The sequence below is a fragment of the Microcebus murinus genome, chromosome 17 (assembly GCF_040939455.1).
Source record: "Microcebus murinus isolate Inina chromosome 17, M.murinus_Inina_mat1.0, whole genome shotgun sequence".
NCBI classification, from domain to species: Eukaryota; Metazoa; Chordata; class Mammalia; order Primates; family Cheirogaleidae; genus Microcebus; species Microcebus murinus.
Window position 1 is genome coordinate 58,110,077 of NC_134120.1, and position 27,651 is coordinate 58,137,727.

Here is a 27,651-nt window from a genome sequence, read left to right on the forward strand (position 1 = left end):
GGGGGGGGGCATGGGCAATATATGTAACCTTAACACTTGTACCCCTACAATATTCTAAAATAAAAAAAAAAATGTCCAACAATAAAAAAAATACAGCAGTAACTCCAAAGGAGTTCTAGTTATGGTGCAAAAGCAAAGAGATCAATTGCTTCCTGGGACCTGTATTTTGTTCTGGAAACCTTTGTAACCCTGTAAATAAGGGGATCAGGCCTTTCTCAATGTCACTGCACAATAATGCTCCTTAAGAAATTGTAGTAGTCCCAGTATTTTTTTATTGTGATAAAATATACATAAAATTTGCCATTTTAACCATCTTAAGCATGCATATTCACTCCGGCAACATATGAATTCTAGTTGTTCTCCATCCCCACCAATACTTGTCAGTCTTTTTAATTTTAGCCATTCTAGGGGATGTAAATTGGTATCTCATTGTAATGTACATTTCGCTATTGATTAATGATGTAGAGCAGTGATCCCCAACCTTTTTGGCACCAGGGACTCGTTTCATGGAAGACAGTTTTTCCACGGATCAGGTTTGGGAGAGGGGTGGTTTCAGGATGATTAAAACACATTACATGTATTGTGCAGTCAAACCTCCCTGCTGATGATAATCTGTATTTCCAGCTACTCCCCAGTACTAGAATCACTGTCTCAGCTCCACCTCAGATCATCAGGCACTAGATTCTCATAAAGGAGTGTGCAGCCTAGATCCCTCATATGTGCCGTTTATAGTAGGGTTCTCGAACCTGTGAGTATCTAAATCTGCTGCTGATCTGACAAGAGGCAGAGCTCATGTGGTGATGTAAGCGATGTGGATGGCTGTAAATACAGATGAAGCTTCGTTCACCTGCTGCTCACCTCCTGCTGTGTGGCCCCGTTCCTAACAGGCCACAGACTGGTACCAGTCTATATATCCCAGGAGTTGGGGACCATAGATATAAAGCATTATTTATTCACATGCTTATAAGCCATTTGTAAATCTTTTGTAAAGTATATATTCAAATCTTTTGCCCACTTTTTATTGGATTACTTATCTTACTGAGTTCTAAGTTTATGAAAAAATATACTCTAGATTCAAGTCCTTCATCACATAAATATATATATAAATAGATATTTTTGCCTAGCATGTATCTTAACTTAATATTTTTTTTATTGAAGAGCAAAGTTTTAAAATTTTGAATTCCAATTCATTAACCTTTTCATTTACGATTAGTGAGTGCTTTTTTTGTCTTGTCTAAGAAATATTTATCTACCTCAATGATACCATGACTATGTAGAAAATACTTTAAAATATATAAAAAACTTCTGCATTTCTTTCTTTTCTTCCTTTTTTTATTAGACAGGGTCTTGCTCTGTGCACAAGCTGGAGTCAATACCACAATCATAGCTTACTGTAACCTCAAACATCTGGGCTCAAGCAATCCTGCTACCTCAGCCACCTGCGCAGTTAGGACTCCAGGTGTGAACCACCATGTTGGCTAATATTTTTAAATTTGTTTGTAGAGACAGGGTCTTACTATGTTACCCATGCTGGTCTTGAGCCCCCGGCCTCAAGTGATCTTCTTCCCTCAGCCTCCCAAAGCATTGAGATCACAAGCATGAACCACCATGCCTGGCCTTGTGTTTTTTTCTAGAAGTTTAATAGATTTAGCTTTTATTTTTTGATGTATGATCCATATTAAAATAAATTTTGTATATGGCATAAGGTAGGGATCTGAGTTTATTATTTTTCCAGATAAATATCCAGTTGTTCCAACACCGTTCTTCAAATGATACCCTTCCCCCATTGAATTGTCTTGACACTTTTGTTGAAAGTCAATTGATCATATAAATGTGAGACTACTTATGGATTTTCAGTTGATCCATCTGTTTACCCCAAGGCCAGTACTACGCAGTGTTGATTATTGCAGCCTTATTGTAAGTCTTGAAATCACATAGTGTAAGTCATCCAACTTTGTTGTTCTTTTCCAAAATTGTTTTGGTTATTCTAGATAATTTTGCATTTCATGTACATTTTTAAATCAGTTTTTCAGTTTCTCCAAAAATCTTACTTGAATTTTTATTGGGATTGCATTGACTTTAAATTAGTTTGGAAAGAGCTGACATTGTAATGATATTTAGTTTTTCAATTAAAAATTTGGTATTTCTCCATTTAGTTAGATCTGCAATTTCTTTCTGTAGTGTTTCATAGTTTTCAATGTTGGCATCTTCAACTTTTGGTAAGTTGTGTTTTTCAGGGAGTTTATTCATTTGTCTGAAGCTATAAATTTTTTCTTAAGCACTGCTTTAGCTGCATCACACAGATTTTGATATTGTGTAGTCATTATCATGAAATATTTTTAAATTTCCCCCGAGATGACTTCTTTGGCCCAAGAGTTATTTAGAGGTATGTTAATTAATTTTTCATAACTTGGGGATGTTCTAAGTATCTTGTTAATTGATTTCTGATTTCATTCCATTTTCAGAAAACATATTCTTTAATATCTCAGTCTTTAAATTTATTGAAACTTATGTTTGGCACAGCATAGGGTTTTTCTTGGTGGAGCATTCCATCTACAGTTGAAAAGAATGTTTCATTATTGTACAGTTTGGGGTGCAATTAATAGTCACATAGAGTATGGTAAAAGATATACCAAGCAGAGGCTGGGCGCGGTGGCTCACACCTGTAATCCTAGCACTCTGGGAGGCCGAGGCAGGCCGATTGCTCGAGGTCAGGAGTTCAAAACCAGCCTGAGCAAGAGCGAGACCCCGACTCTACTATAAATAGAAATTAATTGGCCAACTAAAAATCTATAGAAAACATTAGCCGGGCATGGTGGTGCATGCCTGTAGTCCCAGCTACTTGGGAGGCTGAGGCAGCAGGATTGCTGGAGCCCAGGAGTTTGAGGTTGCTGTGAGCTAGGCTGACGCCAAGGCACTCACTCTAGCCTGAGCAACAAAGCGAGACTCTGTCTCAAAAAAAAAAAAAAAAAAAAGATATACCAAGCAGGGAAAGGTGGCAGGGTTGGTTGGAAGTTACTGACTGTGGGGTAAATAGGAGTGCTTCTCAGAGGAGGCATTTGAAAGGATGTGAAGGACAAGAGTATAGGTTGAATTTGTCAGACAAACATGCTATGGGAAAGGGCATTGGGCAGAGGGCTACAAGAATAAAGGCACAGCAATGTGAAAGTGGTTGCAGTGGTAGGCAAGGTGTGGAGCTGTGAATGGAAGGAAAAGCTGGGCTCAGATTGTAAAAAGCTTAGAGTGACATGTTAATGAACTTATGACATTCACATAGAGAGTCCTCTGTGAAGTAATGTTGATGTAAATAGTATTAATAAAGGAGTAGCTCATGCAGATGCAAATAAGTGTGCCTTTTTGCAGCTTAATGAAAGCAACAAAAGCATATCTAAATTTCAGGGTAATGACACCTTTTCTGGGATCTAATTTGTCAAACTAAAAACTACAAAATCTATCACTGTTGGTAATTCTGACCCTATGTCTTTTCATTATCTTCAACTTTTCCCTCTCTATCTCCTTTTCATCACCATTTAAAACATGCTTAAAACTCTATAGTCTTAAAAAATAAAATGAAAACACCTACCTCTGACCTGTCTCATCTCCAGCTGCTAACATATATTTCTACTCCTTTTCTTCATGGACATTTCTGAGACTGCTGTGTACACATGTCTCTATTTACTCACCCAGACTGTCCTTGCTAAGGTCTCCAGTGCCATTCATCTCACTGAATCCAGTGGATGTATTCTAGGCTTCCTCTTACCTCTCATCCACATTCCATACACAGGGCCATTCATTCCTTTTTTTTAAATTTCAGCATATTACAGGGGTGCAAATGTTTAGGTTACATATATTGCCTTTGTCCCACTCGAGTCAGAGCTTCAAGTATGTCCATCCCCCAGACGGTGCGCACCGCACCCATTAGGTATGAATGTACCCATCCCCACCTCCCTGCTCCTACCTGCCCAACACCTGAATAATGTTACTACTATATGTGCCCCTAAGTGTTGATCAGTTAGTGCCAATTTGATGGTGAGTACATGTGGTGCTTGTTTTTCCATTCTTGGAATACTTAGTAAAATGGGCTCCAACTCTATCCAGGATAATATAAGAGGTGCTGGATCACCATTGTTTTTTGTGGCTGAGTAGAACTCCATGATATACATACACCACATTTTATTAATCCACTTATGTATTGAATGGGCACTTGGGTTGTTTCCGCATCTTTGCCATTGTGAATTGTGCTGCTATAAACATTCTAGTGCAGGTGTCTTTTTTATAGAATGTCTTTTGTTCTTTTGGGTAGATGCCCAGTAATGGGATTGCTGGATCAAATGGTAGTCCTACTTGTAGCTCTTTGTGGTATCTCCATATTACTTTCCATAGAGGTTTTCCAGTCCCCATTCCTTCTTGAGATATTTTCTGTCTTTGGTTTGTGCTATCCTGCAGTCTCTTGATTTCATCCTTCCCTCCCTTCCCCAATACTGTTGCTCCTTTACAGTCTAATCTTTTGGTGTCTCATCCTCTGGCCAGTTGTTAAGTGTTTAGTTCTTCTTCTCTTGTCTCCTTCTCTCCTTAGGCTGTCTCATACACTCTCATACCTTCATTGACCAATTATATGCTGAGGAATCCTACTTTGACCACAGCTCACAGCTATCTTGTGCTGTCCAAAGAGCCCGCCTAGCTGATATCTGTGATTGTATTTCTCACAGGTATCTGAACATCTTTATCTTCCAAACTCTTCTTCCTCCAGTTTTATATATCAGTGAATGCTACCACTATCCCTACTAGCCCATGTTAGAAACCCAGGAATCACTTTGATTCCTTCTTCCTACATTTAATGCATTGTAAAGTCCTATCCATTCTGCCTCCTAAAGGCTCCTTCTCTTTCTACCAACTGTTAGTACCCTGGCCCAAGAAACCATCATCCTTAGGGTTGTACTCTACTGCAGCAGCCTCCTAGCTAATCTTCCCTCATCTGCTTTGACCCATTTCTAATCCATTCTCCAGCACTGTATTTTTTAAGCCACAGTATCTATCTATAGTTTTTTTAAACTAATAGGCTTTATTATTTTTTAGAGCAGTTTTAGGTTTACAGAAAAGACCAAAAAAGTACAGAGAATTCCCACATACCCCTTTTCTCCCTCACTTTCCTCTATTATTAACTCATATTAGTGTGGTACATTTGCTGCAATTGATGGACCAATATTGATACATTAATAACTAAAGTACTCTTTGTGGACTTTATGGTTCACTCTTTATGATGTATATTCTGTGGGTTTTGACAAATATATAATGACATGTGTCCATCATTACTATATCATGTAGAGTAGTTTCATTGCCCTAAAAATCTTTGTGCTTCAATTTCCCTTCCTCTCCCTGAATCTCTGGAGAGCACTGTTTATTGTCTGTATAGTTTTGCCTCTCCCACAATCTGTGCCAGCATTTGGTGGTGTTTGGTATTTTGGATTTTAGCCACTTATAGTAGAGGTGTAGTGGTATCTCATTATTGTTTTAATTTGCAATTCCCTATTGACATATGATGTAGAGCATATGTTTATTTAATATGCTTATTTGCCATCTATATATCTTCTTTGGTGAGGTGTCCATTCATATCATTTGCCTATTTTGTAATTGGGTTGTTTTTTTGTTGTTGTTATTTATTTACTTTATTCTAGAAAAAAGTAGTTGATTTTTTTTTCATTTTGAAAAATTCAAATAAAGGACAGATTCTCATAGCCCACCTTGGAAATTCTGTTTTTATTTATTTTTTTGAGACAGAGTCTTGCTCTGTTGCCTGGGCTTAGAGTGCCATGGTGTCAACCTAGCTCACCGCCACCTCAAACTCCTGGGCTCAAGCAATCCTCCTGCCTCAGCCTCCCAAGTAGCTGGGACTACAGGCATGCGCCACCATGCCCGGCTCATTTTTTCTATATATTTTTAGTTGTCCAGCTAATTTCTTTGTATTTTTAGTAGAGGTGGGGTCTTGCTCTTGCTCAGGATGGTCTCGAATTCCTGAGCTCAAATGATCCTCCTACCTAGGCCTCCCAGAGTGCTCCCAGAGGATTACAGGCATGAGCCACTGCGTCTGGCCCACCTTAGAAATTCTGATTAGGGGATCTGAGATGAGGCCTGAGGGTGGTTCTTTATTTTATTTTTCAAAAGATAAGTGTGAAATAAAGTTTACTGAGGAAGGATAAGATGGGTTTACAGAGCAAGAACAAGACATTTTGGCTGGGTGCAGTGGCTTACGCCTGTAATCCTAGCATTGTGGGAGGCCAAGGCAAGTGGATCGCTCAAGGTCAGGAGTTCGAAACCAGCCTGAGCAAGAGTGAGACCCTGTTTTTACTAAAAACATAGAAAGAAATTAATTTTCCTATGGTAACAGGAAAGCTGGTTCTTTATTTTAAACAAGGTGTGCAGGTGATTTGAATCCCTAGCCAGAGACAAAGAACCACAGCCTCCTGTAGACTAAGACTAAGGTTTGCAATAATGGTTTGGCTACTTGCCTACAGTACAAGGCCAGATGAGTCAAGCCCCGCTTTCTGCTCCTTTCTAACTCTAGTGCTCTCTATTTCTGAGGCAGAAATGGAGCTGTCAGTGACAGGGCCAGAGAAGCACTAGAATGGAAGGTGAGTTGTGGAAGGCTCCAGTGTTCATTCCATACCTTAAGATCCAATGCCTGGAATTGACACGGCAAACTCAGTATGTCTCAGTTTACCAGACAGTTGCATTATCTTCTTTCTGAGATGCAGTATGATAGAGTGGAAAGAATGTGACTCCAGGAAGCAGACACACTCAGCTGGCAATTGGGCTCTTTCCCTTAACTGGTTGTGTAGAGACCCATGGGAACCAGTGGCTTCTCTGTCGGCATCCAACCCTTCCACCTATCTGGGCAAGCTTCTTAATGTCTATAAACCTCACAGTCCTCACTTGTGAAATGGGAATGAGTAGAGTAGTTATTGCCTAGGGTGATTTTTTTATTTGTATTTCAGAATATTAAGGAGGTACAAAACTCTTTGGTTACATATATTGCCTTTGCACCACCCAAGTCAGAACTACAAGCATGCCTAACCCCCAGACACTATGTACTGTACCCATTAGGTGTGAGTTATTGAGGTGTTAGGTGTTACTCAGTTTTTTTATTTTTATTTTTTTAATCTTCGCCTCCTCTAGCTAGGGCCAGGGAAGAGCTGATTGGGCTGGTTTTGATCTTCTGAGTTTTAAGAGTTCTTTCTATATTTTGGATACCCATCCTTTATTAGATAAGTATTCTGCAAATATTTTCTTCCAGTCTGTGGCTTGATATTTCAATCTCTGAAAAATGTCTTTCACAGAGCAGAAGTTTTTAATTTTAATGACTATATTCATGTATAGATTTCTGGGCTCTCTATTCTATCCATTGATCTATTTATCATTTCTTTCACTAATACCACAATGTATCTTTTAAAAATAAAAATCTGATGAGATTGTCCCCCTCCCAAAACATATCAGGCCTTTATTACTTTTACTTGATGAAGACCTGGATCATCGAGATAACCTGTATAAGACCCTATGTAATTCTGTGATTCCCACCACCCAATCCCTGCTCCTGGTCTAGCCACATCCTAGCCTGGGATTTTTTTTCTCTGTCATTTCATGTTTTTCCTGACCTCTGTGCCTCTATACTCACTATTTCCTCTATGAAACTGTTTTGACCCCATCTGTGCCTGATTAACTCTTGTTTACCTTTCAGGTGTCAGTTTAAAATTTGCTCTTAGTGAGGGCTTCCCTGACACGGGGCTACAGTAGAGCTCCCTGTTATTATTATATGCTCCCATGACATATTATTATATGCTCTCTTCTTCATTATAATGTTTGGCATGATTATATGACTTAATTATTATCTGTTTTCCCTAAGACAAAAGCTCTGCGAAGGCCAGAAACCTCAGCTGTTATCTTCAGGGTTCTATCCCCATTGCCGCATACACTTTACTCTTGGTAAATATCGCTGTTGACTGAATTAATGAGTGAAGGGAACTATATCCAGTGGATGGATATTAGCTAGATTAATGGAAAATTATGCTTTTCTTGGATAGAGTTTATTAGATGTGAAATTATAACAGTATTTGGAGATTGCAACAAGCTATTTTATTAAGTCTTTTATAATATTTTTGTGTACAACATAGAAAAACATCAGATCAATATTTATGGAGTTAGGTTGTAATTGATGTCAGCATGCGAAAAATGTCTCTGGTGTTCTGAAGGTCTTCTTAGTTGGGACTATTCTTATTCAACATTTAAATCAATTTTCTGAAGACTCATAATGCATACCCAAATTGGCTTATTTTATAAGTCTGGAGGTGATAGATAATGCATTAGATGGCAGACTCCAGATTTTAAGTGATTTTATTAATACTACCTAAGTGTCACCATTTAAAGAGTTTACCAGAAGTCTAAATATTCAACTAGTTGTATATACAGAAGTATATGATGTAGAACAAGGAAAATACTCATTTGGTGTATTCTCTGATGATTATACTATACATGGAATAGGATTTAAATCTGGATGTCACATTTTAGACCAATACTGGCAGACTAAGGTGTTCAGGTGTGTAGCCTGTGGTATAGTAAGATTCTGGATATAGAATTCTATTAGTAAGCACTCCAGCCTGGCTTTGTTACATATTAACTGCCTGTCTTTAAGCAATTTTTTGGTCCTCTTTCAAGCTCAGTTCTCTCATCTTTAAAATGGGGATAATGTCTACTTTACAGAATTATTGTGATATATAAAGGAGAACATGTTCCTAATGAAGCATTATACAAATATTAATATAAGGAGACCCATTCATCTGATTGGCAAGGGGACTTGAAGAGTTGAAGAAACTCTTTTTTATTTTTGTTTTTTAAAGGCTAGAGAAGAGAGGATTCTGACAATGAGGCCTGACAACAAAGGCAATAGCAGCCACTGTTTGTTAGATGCTGACTGAAGTGCCAGGCACCATGTTTGACAAACTTGATATATGTCACCTTCATTTCGTCAGCTTTGACATTTAAGACTTTTGTGCTGTTGCTGTTTATGCATGTTAAACAAAATTTTTAAAGCACATACTCTGTGTAAAGCAAAGTGCTGGCATTGTAGCAAATACCAAGAATAATCATACACAATTTGTGTCTTTAAAGAAGTTTATAAGCCAGGCGCAGTGGCTCACACCTGTAATCCTAGCTCTCTGGGAGGCCGAGGCAGGAGGATCGCTCAAGGTCAGGAGTTCGAAACCAGCCTGAGCAAGGGCAAGACCCTGTCTCTACTAAAAATAGAAAGAAATTAATTGGTCAACTAAAAAAGTATATATAGAAAAAAAGAGCTGGGCATGGTGGCACATGCCTGTATTCCCAGTTACTCGTGAGGCTGAGGCAGGAGGATTGCTTGAGCCCAGGAGTTTGAGGTTGCTGTGAGCTAGGCTGACACCACGGCACTCTAGGCTGGGCAACAGAGTGAGACTGTCTCAAAAAAAAAAAAAAGTTTATCTTCTCGCAAAGGAGACAAATATAGACTTAGATACTTTTAGGAAGTCAAAGTCAGCATGAAGAGGGGCTGGATGCACCTGGACGTGATGTAGTGAGAGGAAGACTTGGCAAGGGCTGGGTGGCAGGGTTATAAAATAATGTCAAGATATAAAGATGACTTACAGAAGGATTTTGGCTTCAAGGAGCTTAGTCTTGTTGATGAATTAAGGTACATGAATTAGGTATAATCCAAGGTAACAAGTGAAATGTACCACATAAAGGTACAAGTCAATATCATGGAGGTTCTAAAGAAAAAGCAGTTTTCATTTAGGAAGAAGGATGAGTAGAGATTTTGATGGAATGGTGGAATCAGGGTTAACAAACCATCATAGAGGGGTGATTCTTTTGAATGGGGTTGGAAAAATGAGTAGGAGTTAGATATACAAAAATTCAGGAGAAAGTCTACACAGAAAGTAAGAACAATACTGAATAGTGACTGAGAGATGAGAAAGTGTAGAACATATAAAAGAAAGTGTAAGGAATCAGTACAGTTGAGCAACAGCATACCTGAGTGATAACAAAAGATTCCCTTTGCAAGTTACAGCAAAATGAGAAAAAAGATTGGAATGTTAGAGAGGATTTGTCACTTAAGACCTACTTACCCACCCTGAGTGGTTCCAGAAGACACTTACAATGACTGTGAAAAATAAATTTGCAAGGGGAACCCCATAATTATTGGAGAACTCTGTGATCACTCTTCTACATATGCCAGACCTTGCAGTGGGAATTCTGGTCATTGAAGTGGGAAGCTTAAATACAATGGGAATAATCGGATCCCAGGTGGCTGTGGCCAAATGATGGCACTTAACCAAAAACAGCAAGGTGAACATGGTCACCACAGTGAACACCAGAGTTAAAGTGGCAGTCAGAATAGTGTGACTCCCAAAGACCTGTGGCTTTGGCTATTCCATCATGGTGTTCTAGAAGTGAAATAAATAGGAAACCTACTATATTCTTACTTGATCTGTATAAGAAGAAAAGGTCCAGGTAAGTAAACAGAAGTCTCACTTGAATCATAAAAACAGTCATAACCCTTCAATAAATTCACACACTTGAGCTATTTATAGACCCATAACCCATTGAATGTAGGGAGGCTGGATTCTCTTGGGGGATGATCCCAGTACACTGCCAAAGATTTATGTTGTTGATCCTTTCCCAAACGACCGATGGCATTTTACCATGGTAACTGTACATTGGGGGAAAGGAAGTAATCAGACCTTTTGGGAACTGTTGTGCACTGTTTCTGAACTGCCACTGATTCCAGGGTGACCCAGAATGTCACTGGGGTCCGGCAGTTAAGAGTAATACCACGTCAGTAATTCTGGGTCTTCTGCCTCTCCATATAAACTTTAGAATTAGTTTGTTAATATCTGCAAAACAATTTGCTGAAATTTTGATTAGGTTGCATTGAATCTGTAGATCAAGTTGAGAACTGACATCTTTATAATATTGAATCTTCCTGTGTATGAATATGTAATGTCTCTTCATTTATTTAGTTCTTTGAGACTGTTCATCAGAGTTTTATAATTTTCCTCATATAGATCCTATATGTATTTTGTTAGATTTATATCCAAGTATTTTATTTTCATAGGTGCTAATGTAAATGCTTTTTTTTTTTTTGAGACAGAGTCTTACTCTGTTGCCTGGGCTAGAGTGCCATGGCGTCAGCCTAGCTCACAGCAACCTCAAACTCCTGGGCTCAAGTGATCCTCCTGCCTCAGCCTCCCAAGTAGCTGGGACTTCAAGCATGCGCCACCATGCCTGGCTAATTTTTTTCTATATATTTTTAGTTGACCAATTAATTTCTTTCTATTTTTTAGTAGAGACGGGTCTCGCTCTTGCTCAGGCTGGACTTGAACTCCTGACCTTGAGCAATCCGCCTGCCTCGGCCTCCCAGAGTGCTAGGATTATAGACGTGAGTCACCTCACCTGGCCAATGTAAATGCTGTTATGTTTTTAATTTCAAATTCTACTTGTTCATTTCTGATACATAGGAAAGCAATTGACTTTTGAATATTAACCTGTGTCCTGCAACCTCACTATAATTGCTTATTAGTTCTAAGAGATTTTTTTGTTGTTCTTTTTTCTCTTGCTCTCCCACTGGGAGGAAAAAGGAACAAATAAAACTGAATGCTGGTTTTCTGATTACAAAAAGGTAATTTGAACTTAACCTGAATGGTAAACTTAACTTAAATGCTATTGTAGTCAGTCACATTAACTCATAATCCTTCCCAGAGCCTCAGACAATTATACTAATGTTGCTGTTGATAGTACCATTGTACAGCCCTTATTTGCAAATCTGTAATTCAAAAGGCTCTGAAAAGCAAAAATTCTTTTGTAATGATGGCACCCAAACTCATTAGGTGGCACAATCTAACCTGAACCAAGATGAGACTATGTAAATAGTCTTTCTTTTTCTTATAAGTATAAATATTCATACATTTCGCTATAGGAATATTAATGTGTCGGTTTATAGGGTGCTGCCTTGGATCTCACTGAGGGAAGTACAAAAGGTATAGGATATATTTAATAAACCTTTCTAAAACTCGAAAATTCCAAACTCACACACACAACTGACCTCAAAAGTTTCAGATACGAGACTGTAGAACTAGAGTAATAAAATGATGGGAAATGAGGATGGTGTTGATGGTGGTCTTGCTAATAGTAGTGTTATATAATTATCTATTCTAGTTAATTTTATATTTTAAAAAGAAGAACCTTAATTCAGTGTAACTTGTTTAAGGAGACCACCTACATTCAAAGATAGCCAAAATTACTTTTCTTGGTAACCAAGATTTTTAAGATTAATATTTTATGACTTTTTTGGAAAGATTTCTGCTCAGTATTTCACTTTATATCTGCAAAAATAAACTAAGAAGTAGATGTATTCTTGTTATAAATCAATCTATCGATTTAATTGAGAGATTTATTTAGCATCTTCTCTGAGCCAAGCACAATATAGCATCTATGTTGCTCACAATGGTGGACAAAATAGACAAGATCTCAGGTCTTACAGAACTTACATTTTAGTGGAAGAGGTAGACAATAACCAAACATTAAAATTTGAGGTGCTTATTATTCATGTGGAACTATTAAGTAAATAATATGATATAGAAATCTGCAACCCAGAGGCAAGCTCTGGACTAGAAATATAAGTTAAGGAAGCATTGGAATGCATATCATACTTATAGTGGTGGTAATGTATGAGAGCACAATGCAAGAGATTATGGAAGAAAATTGAGTATATGAGTTCTGAGGAACTCCATCAATTAGTTGCTGGCAGGGTGAAGTGGCTCATGCCTATAATCCTAGCACTCTGGGAGGCCAAGGCGAGAGGATTGCTTGAGGTCAGGAGTTCTAGACCAGCCTGAGCAAGAGCAAGACCCCGTCTCTACTAAAAATAGAAAAAATTAGCCGGGCTTGGTGGCGCATGCCTGTAGTCCCAGCTGCTCGGGAGGCTGAGGCAGGAGGATCGCTTGGGACCAGGAATTTGAGGTTGCTGTGAGCTAGGCTGATGCTACAGCACTCTAGCCTGGGTGACAGAGCAAGACTCTGTTTTAAAAGAGAGAGAGAGAGAGAGAGAGAGAGAGAGAGAGAGAGAGAGAGAGAGAGAGAGAGAGAGAGAGAGAGAGAGAGAGAAGTTGCTGAGAGGAAATCTAGAAGTCCAGAATGTTCAGAACAGAAGAAAAGAGTTAGTTGTGCCAGATGCTGTCGAGCAGTCATTTAGGACAAGAATGGATTAAATTTGGCATATAGGGATTGATTGTGATTTTGTGATTTAAGTGTTTATTTCAGTGGCTTCAGAAGGACAGATGTCAGATTATAATGGATTAAATAGTGAATGGAAGGGGAGAGAGTGTGTATACAGACACCCCTTTGAGAAGGTTTGCTGGGAAAGGGAGCACAGAAATGGTGTTCCAGCTATAGGGGCATGTGCAGGTCAGGGTGGGTAAGGTTGACCTTTGATAGGAACAGAGACCCTCCCCGCTCCACTGAGAAAGGAAGGAAGGGCAAATAAGTGTAGCTGCCTATCAATTTCTACATTTGAAATAGGAAAATAAGTGTGTTTTATTTTGAGCTGAGACCTGAAGAGGTGGAAATGTATGTTGGAGGTTTAAAGAGAAAGAAACTATAAAAGGGCTTCTTGAAGAATGGGTCATTTCCTATAGGCAAAGTAGTTGAACAGGGAAAAGAGCAAAGCTTGCTGAGCAGCCTTTGGGGTTGTTGCTGTGGTTGAAAACTATCTTTGGTATTGCCATTTGCAATGGTTTTGTGATTTTTTTTCTTTTTTTTTTCTGCAGCTCTAGAGAAGGAATAGAGTTATATAGATGATTAGTCATCCAGTCATGTAAGATTCTCACATACCTGTGACTCCTAAGTGGGAATAATTGCAACAAGACCTAGCCTTAAAAAGAATATACTGAACATAATTTGAATTTTTCTTGATTTCTGAGGTTTCCATTGTATTAGTATAATGCTCTGATTGTTCTAGGTTCAATTAAACAAGTTTGGCCAGGCTTGGTGGCTCATGTTGTGGCCCAATTACAGAATGGGGGATGAACACACAGGACATAAACATAAGACGCAGACAGACAGAGTCAGCTGCAGTCTCCAACCGTGTCCTGTCTCTGTGTACTTTATTTTCTGGGATTGCAGCCAACTGTCTGCGTCTTATGTCTATGTCCTGTGTGTTCATCCTCCGTCCTGTAATCAGGCCACGACAAGTGGCACAGTGAGCAGGGACTTGAATCCTGAGCAGGGACTGTGTCATTTCAGGATGGATGGACCTTTGGCTATTGGTAAGTGACACCCAACAGGGGACTCTCAGAAAAATGGGAAATACCCCCTTAGCCGCAGAGCATGAATATCGCAAGTTAATTCAAGGATTGTTGAGTTTGGTGGGGGTTACATTAAAACAGTTATTTGCTTTAGTGCAACAGCATTGTTACTGGTTTCAGTGTCAGTCTCAAGTACAGTTAAATCTTCATAGCTGGCAACAAGTGGTTAAAGCTTTTTGTCTTGCTCATCGGCAGGGAGACACTATTGATCTAAAGATATGGACCACTTGCAATGCAATTACCCAAGCTTTGCAGCCTTTTACAGGCAGATTCAGAGATAACTGGCTCAGATAAAGTTGATTCAGATGGAAATGCAGGGGAAGAATCTCCTCCACTGCATTCCTCATCTCCCTTAATACCTAGAGACTTGGAGGAGGAACTGCCAGATGGAGAGCCTCCAGGAAATTCCCTTGAATTACCTATGCAGTCAGAAATTTAGGAACTTACCTCTCTACTCAGGAAAAGTAATTTGGCCGCAGAGGCGGATCAGCTACTGCTCACCCCCCTGCCTTGGGGCTTATCCAGCTCAACCCTTGGCACCACTAGCAGTTTTCCTATAATCACCCAGGGGCCTGGTGATGATTTTCCACCCCCCTCCTGATTTTGCTGACAATCTTCCTCTGGTTCTTAAAACTGGAGCCACTTTCACTTTTCCTCAATCTTCAGTTTTCCCCATTACTCGGCAAGAGTTTGGCCCCGGCCAGGAGCCTAATTATCCCCAGGGTGGAGTGAATGTTGCTTATCAAACTTTGCAATACAAATTTTTAAAAGAGTTGAAACAGGCCATTCAGGCATACAGCCCACAGTCTCCTTTTGTATGTCTTACTCCCTTTAGACCGGGAGCATTTGGGAACAACGGTCTTAGAAAGTCCACAATGGCTGCAATTACGTAGCCATTGATGGGTTGAGGGAGCAAGAATACAGTCCCCCCCTCAATGCTTGGCAGCAGCCTCCTGGGCCCACTGAGGATGAGCTCCTGGGGTCAGGCCAGTATGCCACCTTGGAAGCACAGGCTGCACTGGGTGCTCCGGCCTTATCTCAGACTAAACTGATTTTTTTTAAGGGCTTGGAAAAGACTTGAAACTTCTAGTACTTTGGCACCTTCTTTTGCAAAAACTATGCAGGGTTCCGCTGAGCCATATACTGATTTTTTGTCTCGTTTGAAAGATGCTGTACAAAGAAGTGTCAGCTCTACTGAGGCGGCTTCTCTTATTATCCAATCTTTAGCTGTGGAAAATGCCAATCCAGATTGCCAAAAGATATTGCATTCTCTAAAGGCTAGCGGTGCCTCACTGGATGAGTATGTTCGAGCTTGTGCAGGTGTTGGTGGGCTGCTTATCACGCCACCTTATTAGCTGGAGCTATTCAAAAGGGAAGTAATCGGCCCACCTGTTTCAATTGTGGAAAAGTCGGACATGTGAGAGAAGAGTGCAGGTGGGGCCAGCGAGATAATGCTGGCCCTGTGTCCAGGGCATCAAGGAAACAGCCCTCAAGGTTGTGTGAGTGATGTGGGAAGGGGCCACAGTGGACTAATGAGTGTAGTTCAAAATTTGACAAGAATGGCAATCCTTTGCCACCTTTTAATGGTGGGACTTCGGGATACTTCCCGGGGGGCCCTCAGCCTCAGGGCCCCTACAACAATATGGGGCCTCAGTTTCAGCAATACCCAGTGAGGAATGGGATAGCTCATCAACTGAGCAATTCCTAAAAGTTACTCAGCTCTATGCTGCCAGCTCGGGGAGTGCAGCGGCGGAACTCTCTGTCGCTAGAACTTACACTCTAACATCCGCAGGTGGAGTTCACAGATTATCTACTCAAGTGTATGGGCCTCTTCCCGAAAGGAAGTTTGGATTAGTAATTGGCAGAAGTAGCTGTGCACTTAAAGGCATATTTATACATCTGGTAGTTATTGATCCTGATTATATTGGAGATATTCAAATCATGGTTTCTGTTTCTCATACAACTCAAATTTTTGCAGGGACTCGTATAGCTCAACTTTTGCTTTTGCCTTAATGCTCCTTTTCCTGCAAGGAATGCCAGCCACAAAGGAAGTTTTGGCAGCACAGGAACAAAGATGTTTGGGGAAACTCTTATTCAGGACTCCCAGCCTGGCCTTAACTTTACTATTGCTGGCCGTTCTTTTGAGGGCCTGATGGATACTGGGGCAGATGTTTCTGTTATTAGTCTTGCTCAATGGCCTCCCGACCCCCCAAAGGTCTTAGTCCCCACTGTTCTTTCCAGGTTAGGACAAGCTTGATGTGTCTATCGTAGCAATGATATTTTTGACTATGTGGGGTCGGAAGGCCAAACAGCTTCTTTACGGTTTTATATTACTGACATTACTGTGAACCTACGGGGGTGGGATTTGCTACATCAATTTGGAGCTTTTATGACTATTCCTCATCTTTCCCCTAATGTTAAGAATATGATGTTAAAGATGGGATTTAATCCTAATCAGCCTTCAGAAAAATCCACTTCTTTAAACTAATTGCCACTGGTCACGAGATCCCTTGAGCTCTTCCACTCCGATGGAACACAGATAGACCTGTGCGGGTTGAGCAGTGGCCTCTGACAAAAGAAAAGCTCAAGGCATTAAAGATACTAGTGGCTGAACAGCTTAATGCTGGACATATTGAACCCTCTACTTCTCCCTGGAATTCTCCTGTTGTTGTTACTAAAAAGAAATCTGGAAAATGGTAATTTCTCACAGATCTTCGAGAGATTAATAAATGTATCCAACCCATGGGTCTTTTGCAGCTTGGCCTGCCCCTGCCTTCTATGATTCCAGCTGGATGGTCTTTGATGGTTATAGATCTTAAAGATTGCTTCTTTACTATCCCTCTACAGCCTTCAGATTGTGAACATTTTGCTTTTACTATACCTGAATATAATAATGGCCGCCCCACTGAAAGATATCAGTGGCGGGTGCTTCCTCAAGGCATGCTAGCCCTACTTTGTGCCAGGAGTTTGTTGATCGCACCATAAATCCTGTCTGTATTCGGCATCCTGCTTGCTGTGCCACTTGTCGTGGTCTGATTACAGGACGGGATGAACACAGGACGTAGACATAAGACGAGACAGACAGAGTTGGCTGCAGTCTCTAACCGTGTCCCGTCTCTGTGTACTTTATTTTCTGGGACTGCAGCCGACTCTGTGTGTCTGTGTCTTATGTCTATGTCCTGTGTGTTCATCCCCCATCCTGTAATCGGGCTACGATAGGCTCATACCTGTAATTCTAGCACTTTGGGAGGCCGAGGTAAGAGGATCACTTGAGCCCAGGAGTTCTAGGTTGCAGTGAATTGTGAGATGCCACTACACTCTACTTTGTGCAACAGAGTGAGACCCTGTCTCAAAAAAAACAAAACAACAACAAAAAACAACAGGTTTTTGTTGAGTGCATACCACAATGTTAGACTCTGCTGTCATTGAAATTAAAGTTAAAATCCCTGCTCTGAGCAGTACCTGCCTGTGGTGAAAATGGCAGGTGCAGTGAGAGCAGTGTGTACCGTCCACCAGGGAAGGGTGTGAGAGGCAGCCTCTCCAGAGCGGCACGGTAGACTGGGAGCAGAGGGGAGGGTGTCCAGGGAGGCTATCAAGAAGGATAACCCAAGGGCAGTCAGTTGCCTTGGAAGTTAGAACATCCATTGTTCGAATCCATTATTTGAAAATAGTGGCTAGAGTGTCAGATCAGACCATAAAACCCCCAAATGTTTTATACTTTCAATAAGAGATATTAAAATGTAGTATTATTTTAAAACTAGAAGAATTTTTAAACATTATATTCATTTCAAACACTAGTGTTGAGAAAGCATTATTTCATTTGGTTGAGGTAGATTTCAGATTTTGTGGAGATATTTTGAGTGAATGCCTGAGTACTTTTAAAGGGAAATTACACAAATATTTTCATCTGAGTTTTTTTTATATGCATAGGTAAGACTTAAGTTTCTCTTCAAATCTAATTTGTCACATGTTTGTGAAATGGAATAAATGAAACCAAGCTTAAATATTATACTGAATTTTTATACATGTTAAAACTATTTAGTCATCTCTATTAACTACCATCTTTAATGTTCATAGGTTATTGAATCTTTGGGAATTATTATTTATAAAGCACTGGACTATGGTTTGAAGGAGAATGAGGAGAGGGAATTGAGCCCTCCCCTAGAGCAGCTCATCGATCATATGGCCAATACGGTAGAAGCCGATGGTAGCAACGATGAGGGCTATGAGGCTGCAGATGAAGGCCTGGAAGATGAAGACGATGAAAAGAGGAAAGTTTCAGCTATTCGGTCGTATAGAGATGTCATGAAGGTAAAGCAGCAGTTTATGTAGTACTTGTTTCTCACAAGAGTTATTTCATTTTTAAAAAATTGAATGATGATTCAGCATTTAATGATAGTTCTCATACCTTCAGCAGCCTGAATGTGGCCTTTTATTATTGAATTATAATTCTCAAAACATCACTTACAGATATTATATGCCCCTTATCATTGCATGCCATACATCAATTTGACTGAGCCTTATGTCTTCAGTTGACTTCTGTATTTCCTTGTTGTGGGTAAATAACAACTGTGACCTACTTATTTGCATGAAGATTCTGCATCTCAAGTATCACAGCTGATTGTTGTACTTTGTTTTCTTGACCTTCCTAAAGGTATTTGTATATAACGAAACAACAAATTTAGTGGGTCGGATTGAATTTTTATCTTTGGTTAAATTTTGCTATACTTAAAGGCCGTGATTTTTACAATGCTAAATGTACAGAGACAAAAATTAAGACAGATTTGCCAAATTAGACTCAAAAGAAATCATTTTATTTTGAGTTATTTATATATGATATTTACTAGATTTTGTAAGCAGCATTGGCAGTATATCACTTATTTTCCATCTTTTCATAAAGCACTTCAGAGACAGGAATATAGAGGAATGGTGAAGACAGTATTTTTTAGGTGTGTGGAGCACTCCTGCTCTTTACTCCTCCTGAAATGTGACATCTCTCAGGAACTCTGGAAGGGGACTATACAAGTAAAGATTTTTATGAAATTCACATATATTTTTAAATTCTTTTAAGACCTGTCATAATTCTCATTTTCAACAGCTTATGCAAGTAAAGCACCCTCATGTATATATGCAAATAGAAATTTCACATTTTATGTTTTCTAAATGTTAAGGTTTATGTTTTAGAAACATATAGACATATTTAAAGGCCATATACAACTTTCTGCAGACCACAAATGACCTGTTTGTTCTGTGGAAGACCAATGATAAATAGTGATTTAAAAAAATGAAGAATAAAAGGTTTTACATTAAGAAGCTGAACTACTTATACCTCTGAAAGTGAACTAACAGTTTTTGATGGGGTGTGTGTTTTGGGGGAGGTGGTGCACAAGGAATGGTGAAAGAGGAAAGAAACACCCACCCAACCAACAAGATCTGTAAAATCAGCCCTGGCACCAGAGTGTGACAGATGTCATAGCCAGATTGCTGTCTTACACTACAGGTTTGGAAGATGAGGGCCAGAGAGTAATTGGAATTTTAAAATTCTTATTCAATGACATTCACTATCTTAACTTTTAAAACAAAAATTCTTAGACATTTAGCAATTTGAATGGATACTTTTTATTATTTTTTAATTTCAGCTACTGTGTTTGCCTTAACTTATTGCTATCATTATATGAAAAACAAATAGTTAAAAAGATGTTTTTACTAACACTAACAAATAGTTAAAAGAAGATAAGTTTCATAGACTTGAGGAAAACTGAAGTCTACCAATTCCATTCTTAGAAATTTTTTTGGAGAATATCATACCCTCACCTCTTATTTCTTGGTTTTCATGCTAATCAAAACTAACTCATAAAATTCTCCATATCTATAACAATTTTTTTCCTATAACATATATTTTGAATGTTCATTTTATCTAAATGAAAAGAAAAATAATTGCTGAAAGTAAAGTGAAATTTTAAAGTATTATAAAAACCCATTATTCGTCACCATATAGTAACACATATGAATTTGTGGTTTGGTTAGTGGGTTTTAAACCTCAATTAGTAAATTGACTCATTGTTTATTTTGAGAACACAAGAATTAACTGAAGAAATATAACTGCTTTCTCCTTGTTGGAAATAGAAATATGAAACTAAATTTGAGTAATACAAATAATAGGATATTTAAGAACTTGGAGGCAGTGTGTTTTAAATTCTTAGTGAGCAAGAGCCTCTTTGGTGTGTAACTTTTTCCTTGGATAGTCTTTTATTCCAACTAATCTTTTACTTTGTTATGTTTTAATATGGAACATTACATTTGAAAAGTATTTTCATGTCCATTCCATTATCTGAGCCTTAGGATAACATTGTGAGGTAGTTAGGGTAGGCATTCTTATATCTGTTTTACAAATGAAAAAACGAATGCTCGAGAAGTATGTGATTTATGTGACTTGTCACCTTCATGTAACTGAGTAACTGAGAGGAAGAATCATACTAGAAGACAGAGTGGAATGCTGTCTTCAAAGTTCTAAAATAGAATCTAGAATTATTTACTCAGTGAAATATCTCAACCATAAAGGTAAAATATCTTTTCTGACAAACACAGAAAATGTAGCATTACTAGAGATAAAAAAGGATGCTTAATGATAAGAAGTTCAATTCACGAAGGAGCAATAGTAATTCTAAATTTGTATATACCTATTAATAGCCTGTAACAATAGCATCAAATAACTTTCAAATAAATAACTAAATCAAAACTAAAAGGGGAAATAGACAAACCCACAATTGTAGTGGGCGGTTTTATATACCTCTCTTGGTGTTAGTACAAATATAGAATATTTGAACAATGGGAATAACAAATCTGACTTCACATTATAGGACACATTATATGGTACCCATTCACTGCAGAGTACACATTCTTTTCAGGTATATGTGAAAAAATTAAAAATTTGACCATATTCTAGTCCATAAAAGCAAAGCAAGTCTTAACAAATTTCAAAGGGTTAAAATTATATAGGAAACGTTCTCTAACCATAGAATTAAGCCAGATATCAATAATAAAAAGATTTTATTACTTTCACAAACATTTGGAAATTAAGAAGTCACTTTTAAATGCCCTAAGATCAGAGAAGAAATCACAATGGAAATAAACTGAATGATAATGATAATGAAAGTGTAACCTTTCAAAATTTGTGACATGCTAAAGTCATGACTAGAGGGAGATTTATAGATGTCAGTGCATCTATTAGAAAAGAAGAAACACTAAAAGCAATAATAGTGAAATGTTGAAAGTTTTCCCTCTGAGATTGAGAGCAAACTATGAATGCCTGCTATCACTACTTGTATTCAACATTGTACTGGGGATCCTAAACAGTACAATCTGGTAAGAGAGAAATTAAAGTTGTAAAGACCGGAAAGGAAGAAATATAGTGATTCACAGATGTAATTACGTATTAATAGAAAATATAAAAGATCAACAGATCATCTTGATAATTAATAAGAGAATTTAGGAAGGTCACTGATACAAAGTTAATAAATAAAAATAAGTAAAAGGAAGTAGAAAATGAGGCTGGGCATGGTGGCGCACACCTGTAATCCGAGCACTCTGGGAGACCAAAGTGGAAGGATCACTTGAGCTCAGGAGTTTGAGACCAGGCTGAGAAAGAGTGAGACCCCATCTCTACTAAAAATAGAGAAAATTAGCCAGGCATGGTGGTGCATGCCTGTAGTCTGAGCTATTTGGAAGGCTGAGGCAGGAGAATCGCTTGAGCGTAAAAGTTTGAGGTTGCTGTGAGCTAGGCTGATGCCACGGCACTCTACTCAGGGCAACAGAGTGAGACTCTGCCTCAAAAAAAAAAAGTAGAAAATGAAATATAAAAATTATGTATAATATGTTTTATACACACACAAACAGCACCCCCTAAAATCAAATACTAGGAATAAATCTAACTAAAGTCATGCAAAACTTCTACGCAGAAAACTATAAAACATTATTAAAATAATTTAAAAAGAACTAAATGAGTTGAGACATACCATTTCTTCCTAAAAGATTCTTATAATCTCAGTAAAAATCTCTACAGGTTTTTCTCTAGAAACTGATGTACTCTGTTAAAATGGAAACGGAATGCAAAGGCAAGAGTAACTATGGCACTTTTAATAAGAAGGGCTACGTGGGAGAACTTTAGTGGTTATTATGACTTCTTCTAAAGCTACAGTGGTTAAGATAGTGTACACAATAGACAAATAAACCAGTGAAACAGAGCAGAAAGTCCAGAAACATATCCATGCATGAGTGGACTCAATGTATGACAAGGTAGACGCAGAGCAGTGGGGTAAGCCTCCTTACCCCGTTGTTAATAGTGCCAGGCCATGGAAAACATGTAATGGCTCCTCCCTCACACCATACTCAAAAATCAATTTGTGGTACTAGTTCCCTTTTATCATGGAGGATATGTTCTAAGACCGTCAGTGGATGCCTGAAACCATGGATAGTACTGAACCCTGTATAAACTATGTTTTTTCCTGTACATACCTGTGACAGTAAGAGGTTAACAACAATAACTAATGACAAAATAGAACAATTTAGTTACCTGAACACTGTGATACCATAATAGTTGATCTGATAACCAATAAGGCTAATAAGTGACTAATAGGCTGGGAATGTCTGCAGTGTAGGTACGCTGGACAGAGGGTTGATTCATGTTCCAGGTGGGACAGCCCAGGACAGTGTGAGATTTCACCACCCTACTCAGAATGGCATCCAGTTTAAAACTTATGACTTATTTATTACTGGAATTTTCTGTGTAATATTTTCAGACTGTGCTTGACTGCAGCCATGGAAAGGAAAACTGTGGATAAGGGGAGACTACTGTAATTATAAACTCTAATAATTGCTGTGAAGAAACTGAACAGAATGCAGTGATTAAAAAATAACAGAGGGCCAGGAGTGTAATCCTAGCACTCTGGGAGGCCAAGGTGGGAAGATCTCTTGAGCTCAAGAGTTCGAAACCTGCCTGAGCAAGAGTGAGACCCCATCTCTACCAAAAACAAAAATAACAGCCAGGCATTGTGGTGTGCATCTGTAGTCCCAGCTACACCGGAGGCTGAGGCAGGAGGATTGCTTGAGCCCAGGAGTTGGAGGTTGTAGTGAGTTACAATGATACCACTGTACTCTACTCAGGGCATCAGAGTGAGACTCTGTCTCAAAAACAACAGCAACAAAAATAGAGCAGTTAGAGGTGGAGAATGCATTTAGAAAGGACAGACAGTAAAGGCTCTTTGAGTAGGCGACATTTAAATTAACACCTGTAGGATGAGATATTAGCAAAGAGATTAGTATGTCTTAAAGAAACAAGTACAGGGTTACCAAAACAAAGTGGAGGGAAGAGCCACAAAATGGGATTGGAGAGGTAGATGAGGACTAGATGATGAGGGACTTTATAGGGCCTAGAAGAGTTTTGGTTTTAAGTCTAGCGGGAGCCACTGGCCCTGCTCTGCCTAGACACTCCTTCCTTAGATCTCTGCACGGCTCCCTCCTGTACGACCTTCAGCTCTCTGCTCCAGTGCCACCTCCTGACCACTCTTTCCAGGTGATCTCTTTCCACCACTGGCTTCATTTTCTACCTCTCATCTGCTTTATTTTTCTTAAGAGTAGATATTATTTCCAATGGGTGTGTGTGTGTGTGTGTATTTAAGGGTCTGAGATTCCCATTATAATGTTAGTTTTGAGAGTTCAGGAACTTTGACATGTTCAATATTATGTCCCATTTCTACCACAGTGCCTGGTGCATAGTTGGCACTCAGTGAATATTGTTTGAATGAATGATTGGATACTTTTAAACATGGGAGGGAAATAATCCAAATTATATTTATAAAAGATTTTGACTGTCAGGCAGAGAAGAATCTTGCAGGTGAGTGAGAGAGGAACCAGGAGTCCTCTAAAGAAAGACAGTGGTGGCTTGGACTGTGATGATGTTGGAGCAGAGAGAGAAAAGAGAGAGTTTTCAGGTGGTATATTTTGAAAGTAGAAACAGGATGTATTGATTGATGAGATATGTGTGGTGTGGGAATAGAGAAGACTCAAGGATGACTCTCAGATTTCTGATAAAGATAGCACTATTCACTGAGATGGAAAAAATAGGGGAAAGATGGAAAGAATAAGGGAAATCAGGAGTTGCATTTTGAAAACGTTAAGCTTATGATGTGAGTGGAATGCTAAGTACACAGTTATGAGTTTTTAACATAAATGAAGGGCTGGTCTGGAATAGGAGTTGAGGAGTCATTACCCTACAGTGACATTTAGAGCTATTAGATAAGACTAGATCAACTAAAGTATCCTCCTATTCAGAAGATACCCAAAGAAGATAAAAGATTGATCCCTTAAAAACTCCAACCTTTCAATTTAACATAAAAATTTATTTGTAGGTTTCTTTTTTTTTAACCTGCATCAAGTTTTAGCATTAAGCTTGATAGATGTCTTTTATCAAAAAGATGAAATATAAATGTTGGTGAGGAGGTGGAGAAAAGGGACCCCTGTATACTGTCGGTGGGGATGTAAATTGATATAGCCATGTGTAAAACAATGTGGAGATTCCTCAAAAAACTAAAAACTACCATATGATCCAGTAATCCCACTGCTGGCTAGTATATATCTAAAAGAAAGGAAATCAGTATATTGAAGAGATATGCACTCCCATGTATATTGCAGCATTATTCACAATAGCCAAGATGTGCAATCAGCCTAAGTGTCCATCAATTAATTAATGGCTAAAGAAAATGTGATGCATATATACAATGGAAAAAGAATAGTTGTAAATTTCAAAATTGCTAAGAGTAAATTGTAAGTGTTCTCATCATAAAAAATGTATTTGAGGTGATGGATATAGCTTGAGTTAGCTTGATTTAATTCCATATTTATAAATTGTAACATCACTTTGGGGGAGGGGGAGGGGGGATAGGTATGGTCACACCTACTGGGTGTGGTCCGGTTCACACTGTTTGGAGGATGGACACGCTTGTAGCTCTGACTCAGGCAGGGGTATGTAACCTAAACATTTGTACCCCTGTAATATTCTGAGATTTTAAAAAATAACATCACTTTGTATTTCATAAATTTATACAATTATAAATTGTCAATTTACAATAAAAAAGAAAAAAAATTTATTTGTAAGGCCAGGTGCATTAGCTCACACTTGTAATCCTAGCACTTTGAGAGGAAAGGCAGGAGGATCACTTGAGGTCAGGAGTTCGAGACCAGACTGAGCAAGAGTGAGACACCGTCTCTACAAAAAATAGAAATATTAGCCAGGTATGGTGGTGCACACCTGTAGCCCCAGCTACTCACGAGGTTGAGGCAGGAGGATTGCTTGAGCCCAGGAATTTGAGGTTAAGATGAGATATGATGATGCCACTGTGCTCTAGCCAGGGCAACAGAGCAAGACTCTGTCTCAAAAATCAAATCAAATATTTGTAGAGCAAGGGGAGATAGGTTATATAAGAAGTTACACAGCCCATTCCCTTACTTTTAGAGATTACTGGAAACCCAGCAATGTTAAATAACTTGTCCAAGGTCATGTAACTGTGTTGATCAATGTGGGATAGCACCTGCTACTTCTAATTGTGTTCTCCTACCCCCATGACATCCTCTTTTTTTGTAACTGTAAAAGATGATTTTGTTGCATTTTTACTGTGTACTGTGCTCTATGCTTAAGCACTTAGAACATTATTTCCTTGGAGTTAAAAGTAATATACATTCATTTTAGAGTAGAGTAGAATAGAACTTGGGCTCTGGAGTCAGACAGCTTGAGTTCAATTCCAGTTCTACCATTGACTGTCTTCAGTGTGACCTTAGGCAAATGACTTATTTGTTCTAAATCTCAATTTCCTAATCTCTAAATTGGGTAGTTGCATGGGGCCCCTTGTAATTCCATATGAATTTTAGGATCAGCTTTTCCATTTCTTTAAAAAACAGTGTTGAGATTTTGTTAAGGATTACATTCAATTTGTGGAGCACTTTGGGTAATATTGCCATCTTAACCATATTAAGTCTTCCAATTTATGAATACAGGATGTCTTTCCATTATTCAGGTCTTCTTTCTTTCGAAATATTTTATACTTTTCCTGGTATAAGTCTTGTGCCTCCTTGGTTAAATTTGTTCCTTAGCACTTTTTGATGCGATTATAAATGGAATGATTTTCATAATTTCATTTTCTTCTGGTCATGTATAGAAATACAACTGATTTTTGTTTGTTAATCATGTATTCCACAACTTTGCTGAAATCGCTTATTAGCTCTAAGAGTTTTTTTGTATAACTTTGGGGTTTTTATATATAAGATTATGTCAGACGAATTTTAAAAAACATATATAGACCTGGTTAATACATTTACACCAGAGTTTTTAAAGTTTACGGTTTATAGCCTATCAGTGGGTTGTGAAATCATTTGAATTTGCAAGTTTTTTGAAGCTTTTGTGTGTATAACATACACATATGTGTGTGTTTGTATATAAAATATGTAAGTATACATAAACTTATTTCCTTTTCAAAAAATCTTATTGTGAATAACAGTTGAAAATTCTGAAACCCATTGCTTTATGCCATTTTTCACATTGTGTAATTGGAATAATGGGATAAGTTAGATAAAGGTGAAAGTCTTAGCAGTTGCCTTTCATTACCTTGGAAAGGATAATTCTGTATTGGAAGATGTTTTCTGGTTACAGAAATAATTAAGCAGATTATATACTCTCTGCTCACTAGTGGCTCTATGAACAACAAACATGAGATTTTTGCTTTTCATGCTTTCTGATGAATCACTTAGCTTTTTTTTGTACTGTGGAGGTTTCCTACTCAAACTCAAGATATTTTCTTGAGAATATATTTTAGGAAAGATAGTAATCTATTAATTTTTTGTATAAGATGCTTATTACAAATGAAAACTAAAAGGCATATGATGAAGTATATTATAAACTTGAAAGACATCATTTATTCATTTGATATAAATTATTAAAATATAATAAAATATATATTTCAATAATTGTGTTAATGTCAAATTTATTGACTATAGTAAAGAATTAAGGGAGAACTTACAGCTTTTTAGTGCACATGAAGTACTTTAAAACATCACTATTGTACATAGCTATAAAATTATTTTATAAGATGATAAAATTATTCCTTTGTACTAGACCCTTGACAGGATGTCTTTCCAGTCTAATAAATTTAAATGGTGTTTGATTTTTCTAAATTGCTTTGAGTGGTGTTAGATTGACCTTACCCACAAGTAGTCCTGCAGG

At 38.3% G+C, this 27,651-nt stretch overlaps 1 protein-coding gene across 2 annotated transcripts in view; it reads left to right on the top strand.

Annotated features, from left to right (window-relative positions):
• The window catches only part of SPIRE1 (spire type actin nucleation factor 1), a 182,625-nt gene that overhangs the window by 65,332 nt on the left and 89,642 nt on the right, over window positions 1-27,651 (top strand). For both annotated transcript variants that reach the window (XM_012746047.2, XM_012746049.3), the window contains exon 3: window positions 18,459-18,692. In XM_012746047.2, coding sequence (XP_012601501.2) covers window positions 18,459-18,692 — 234 coding nt within the window. The remainder of the gene's footprint in view (window positions 1-18,458; window positions 18,693-27,651) is intronic.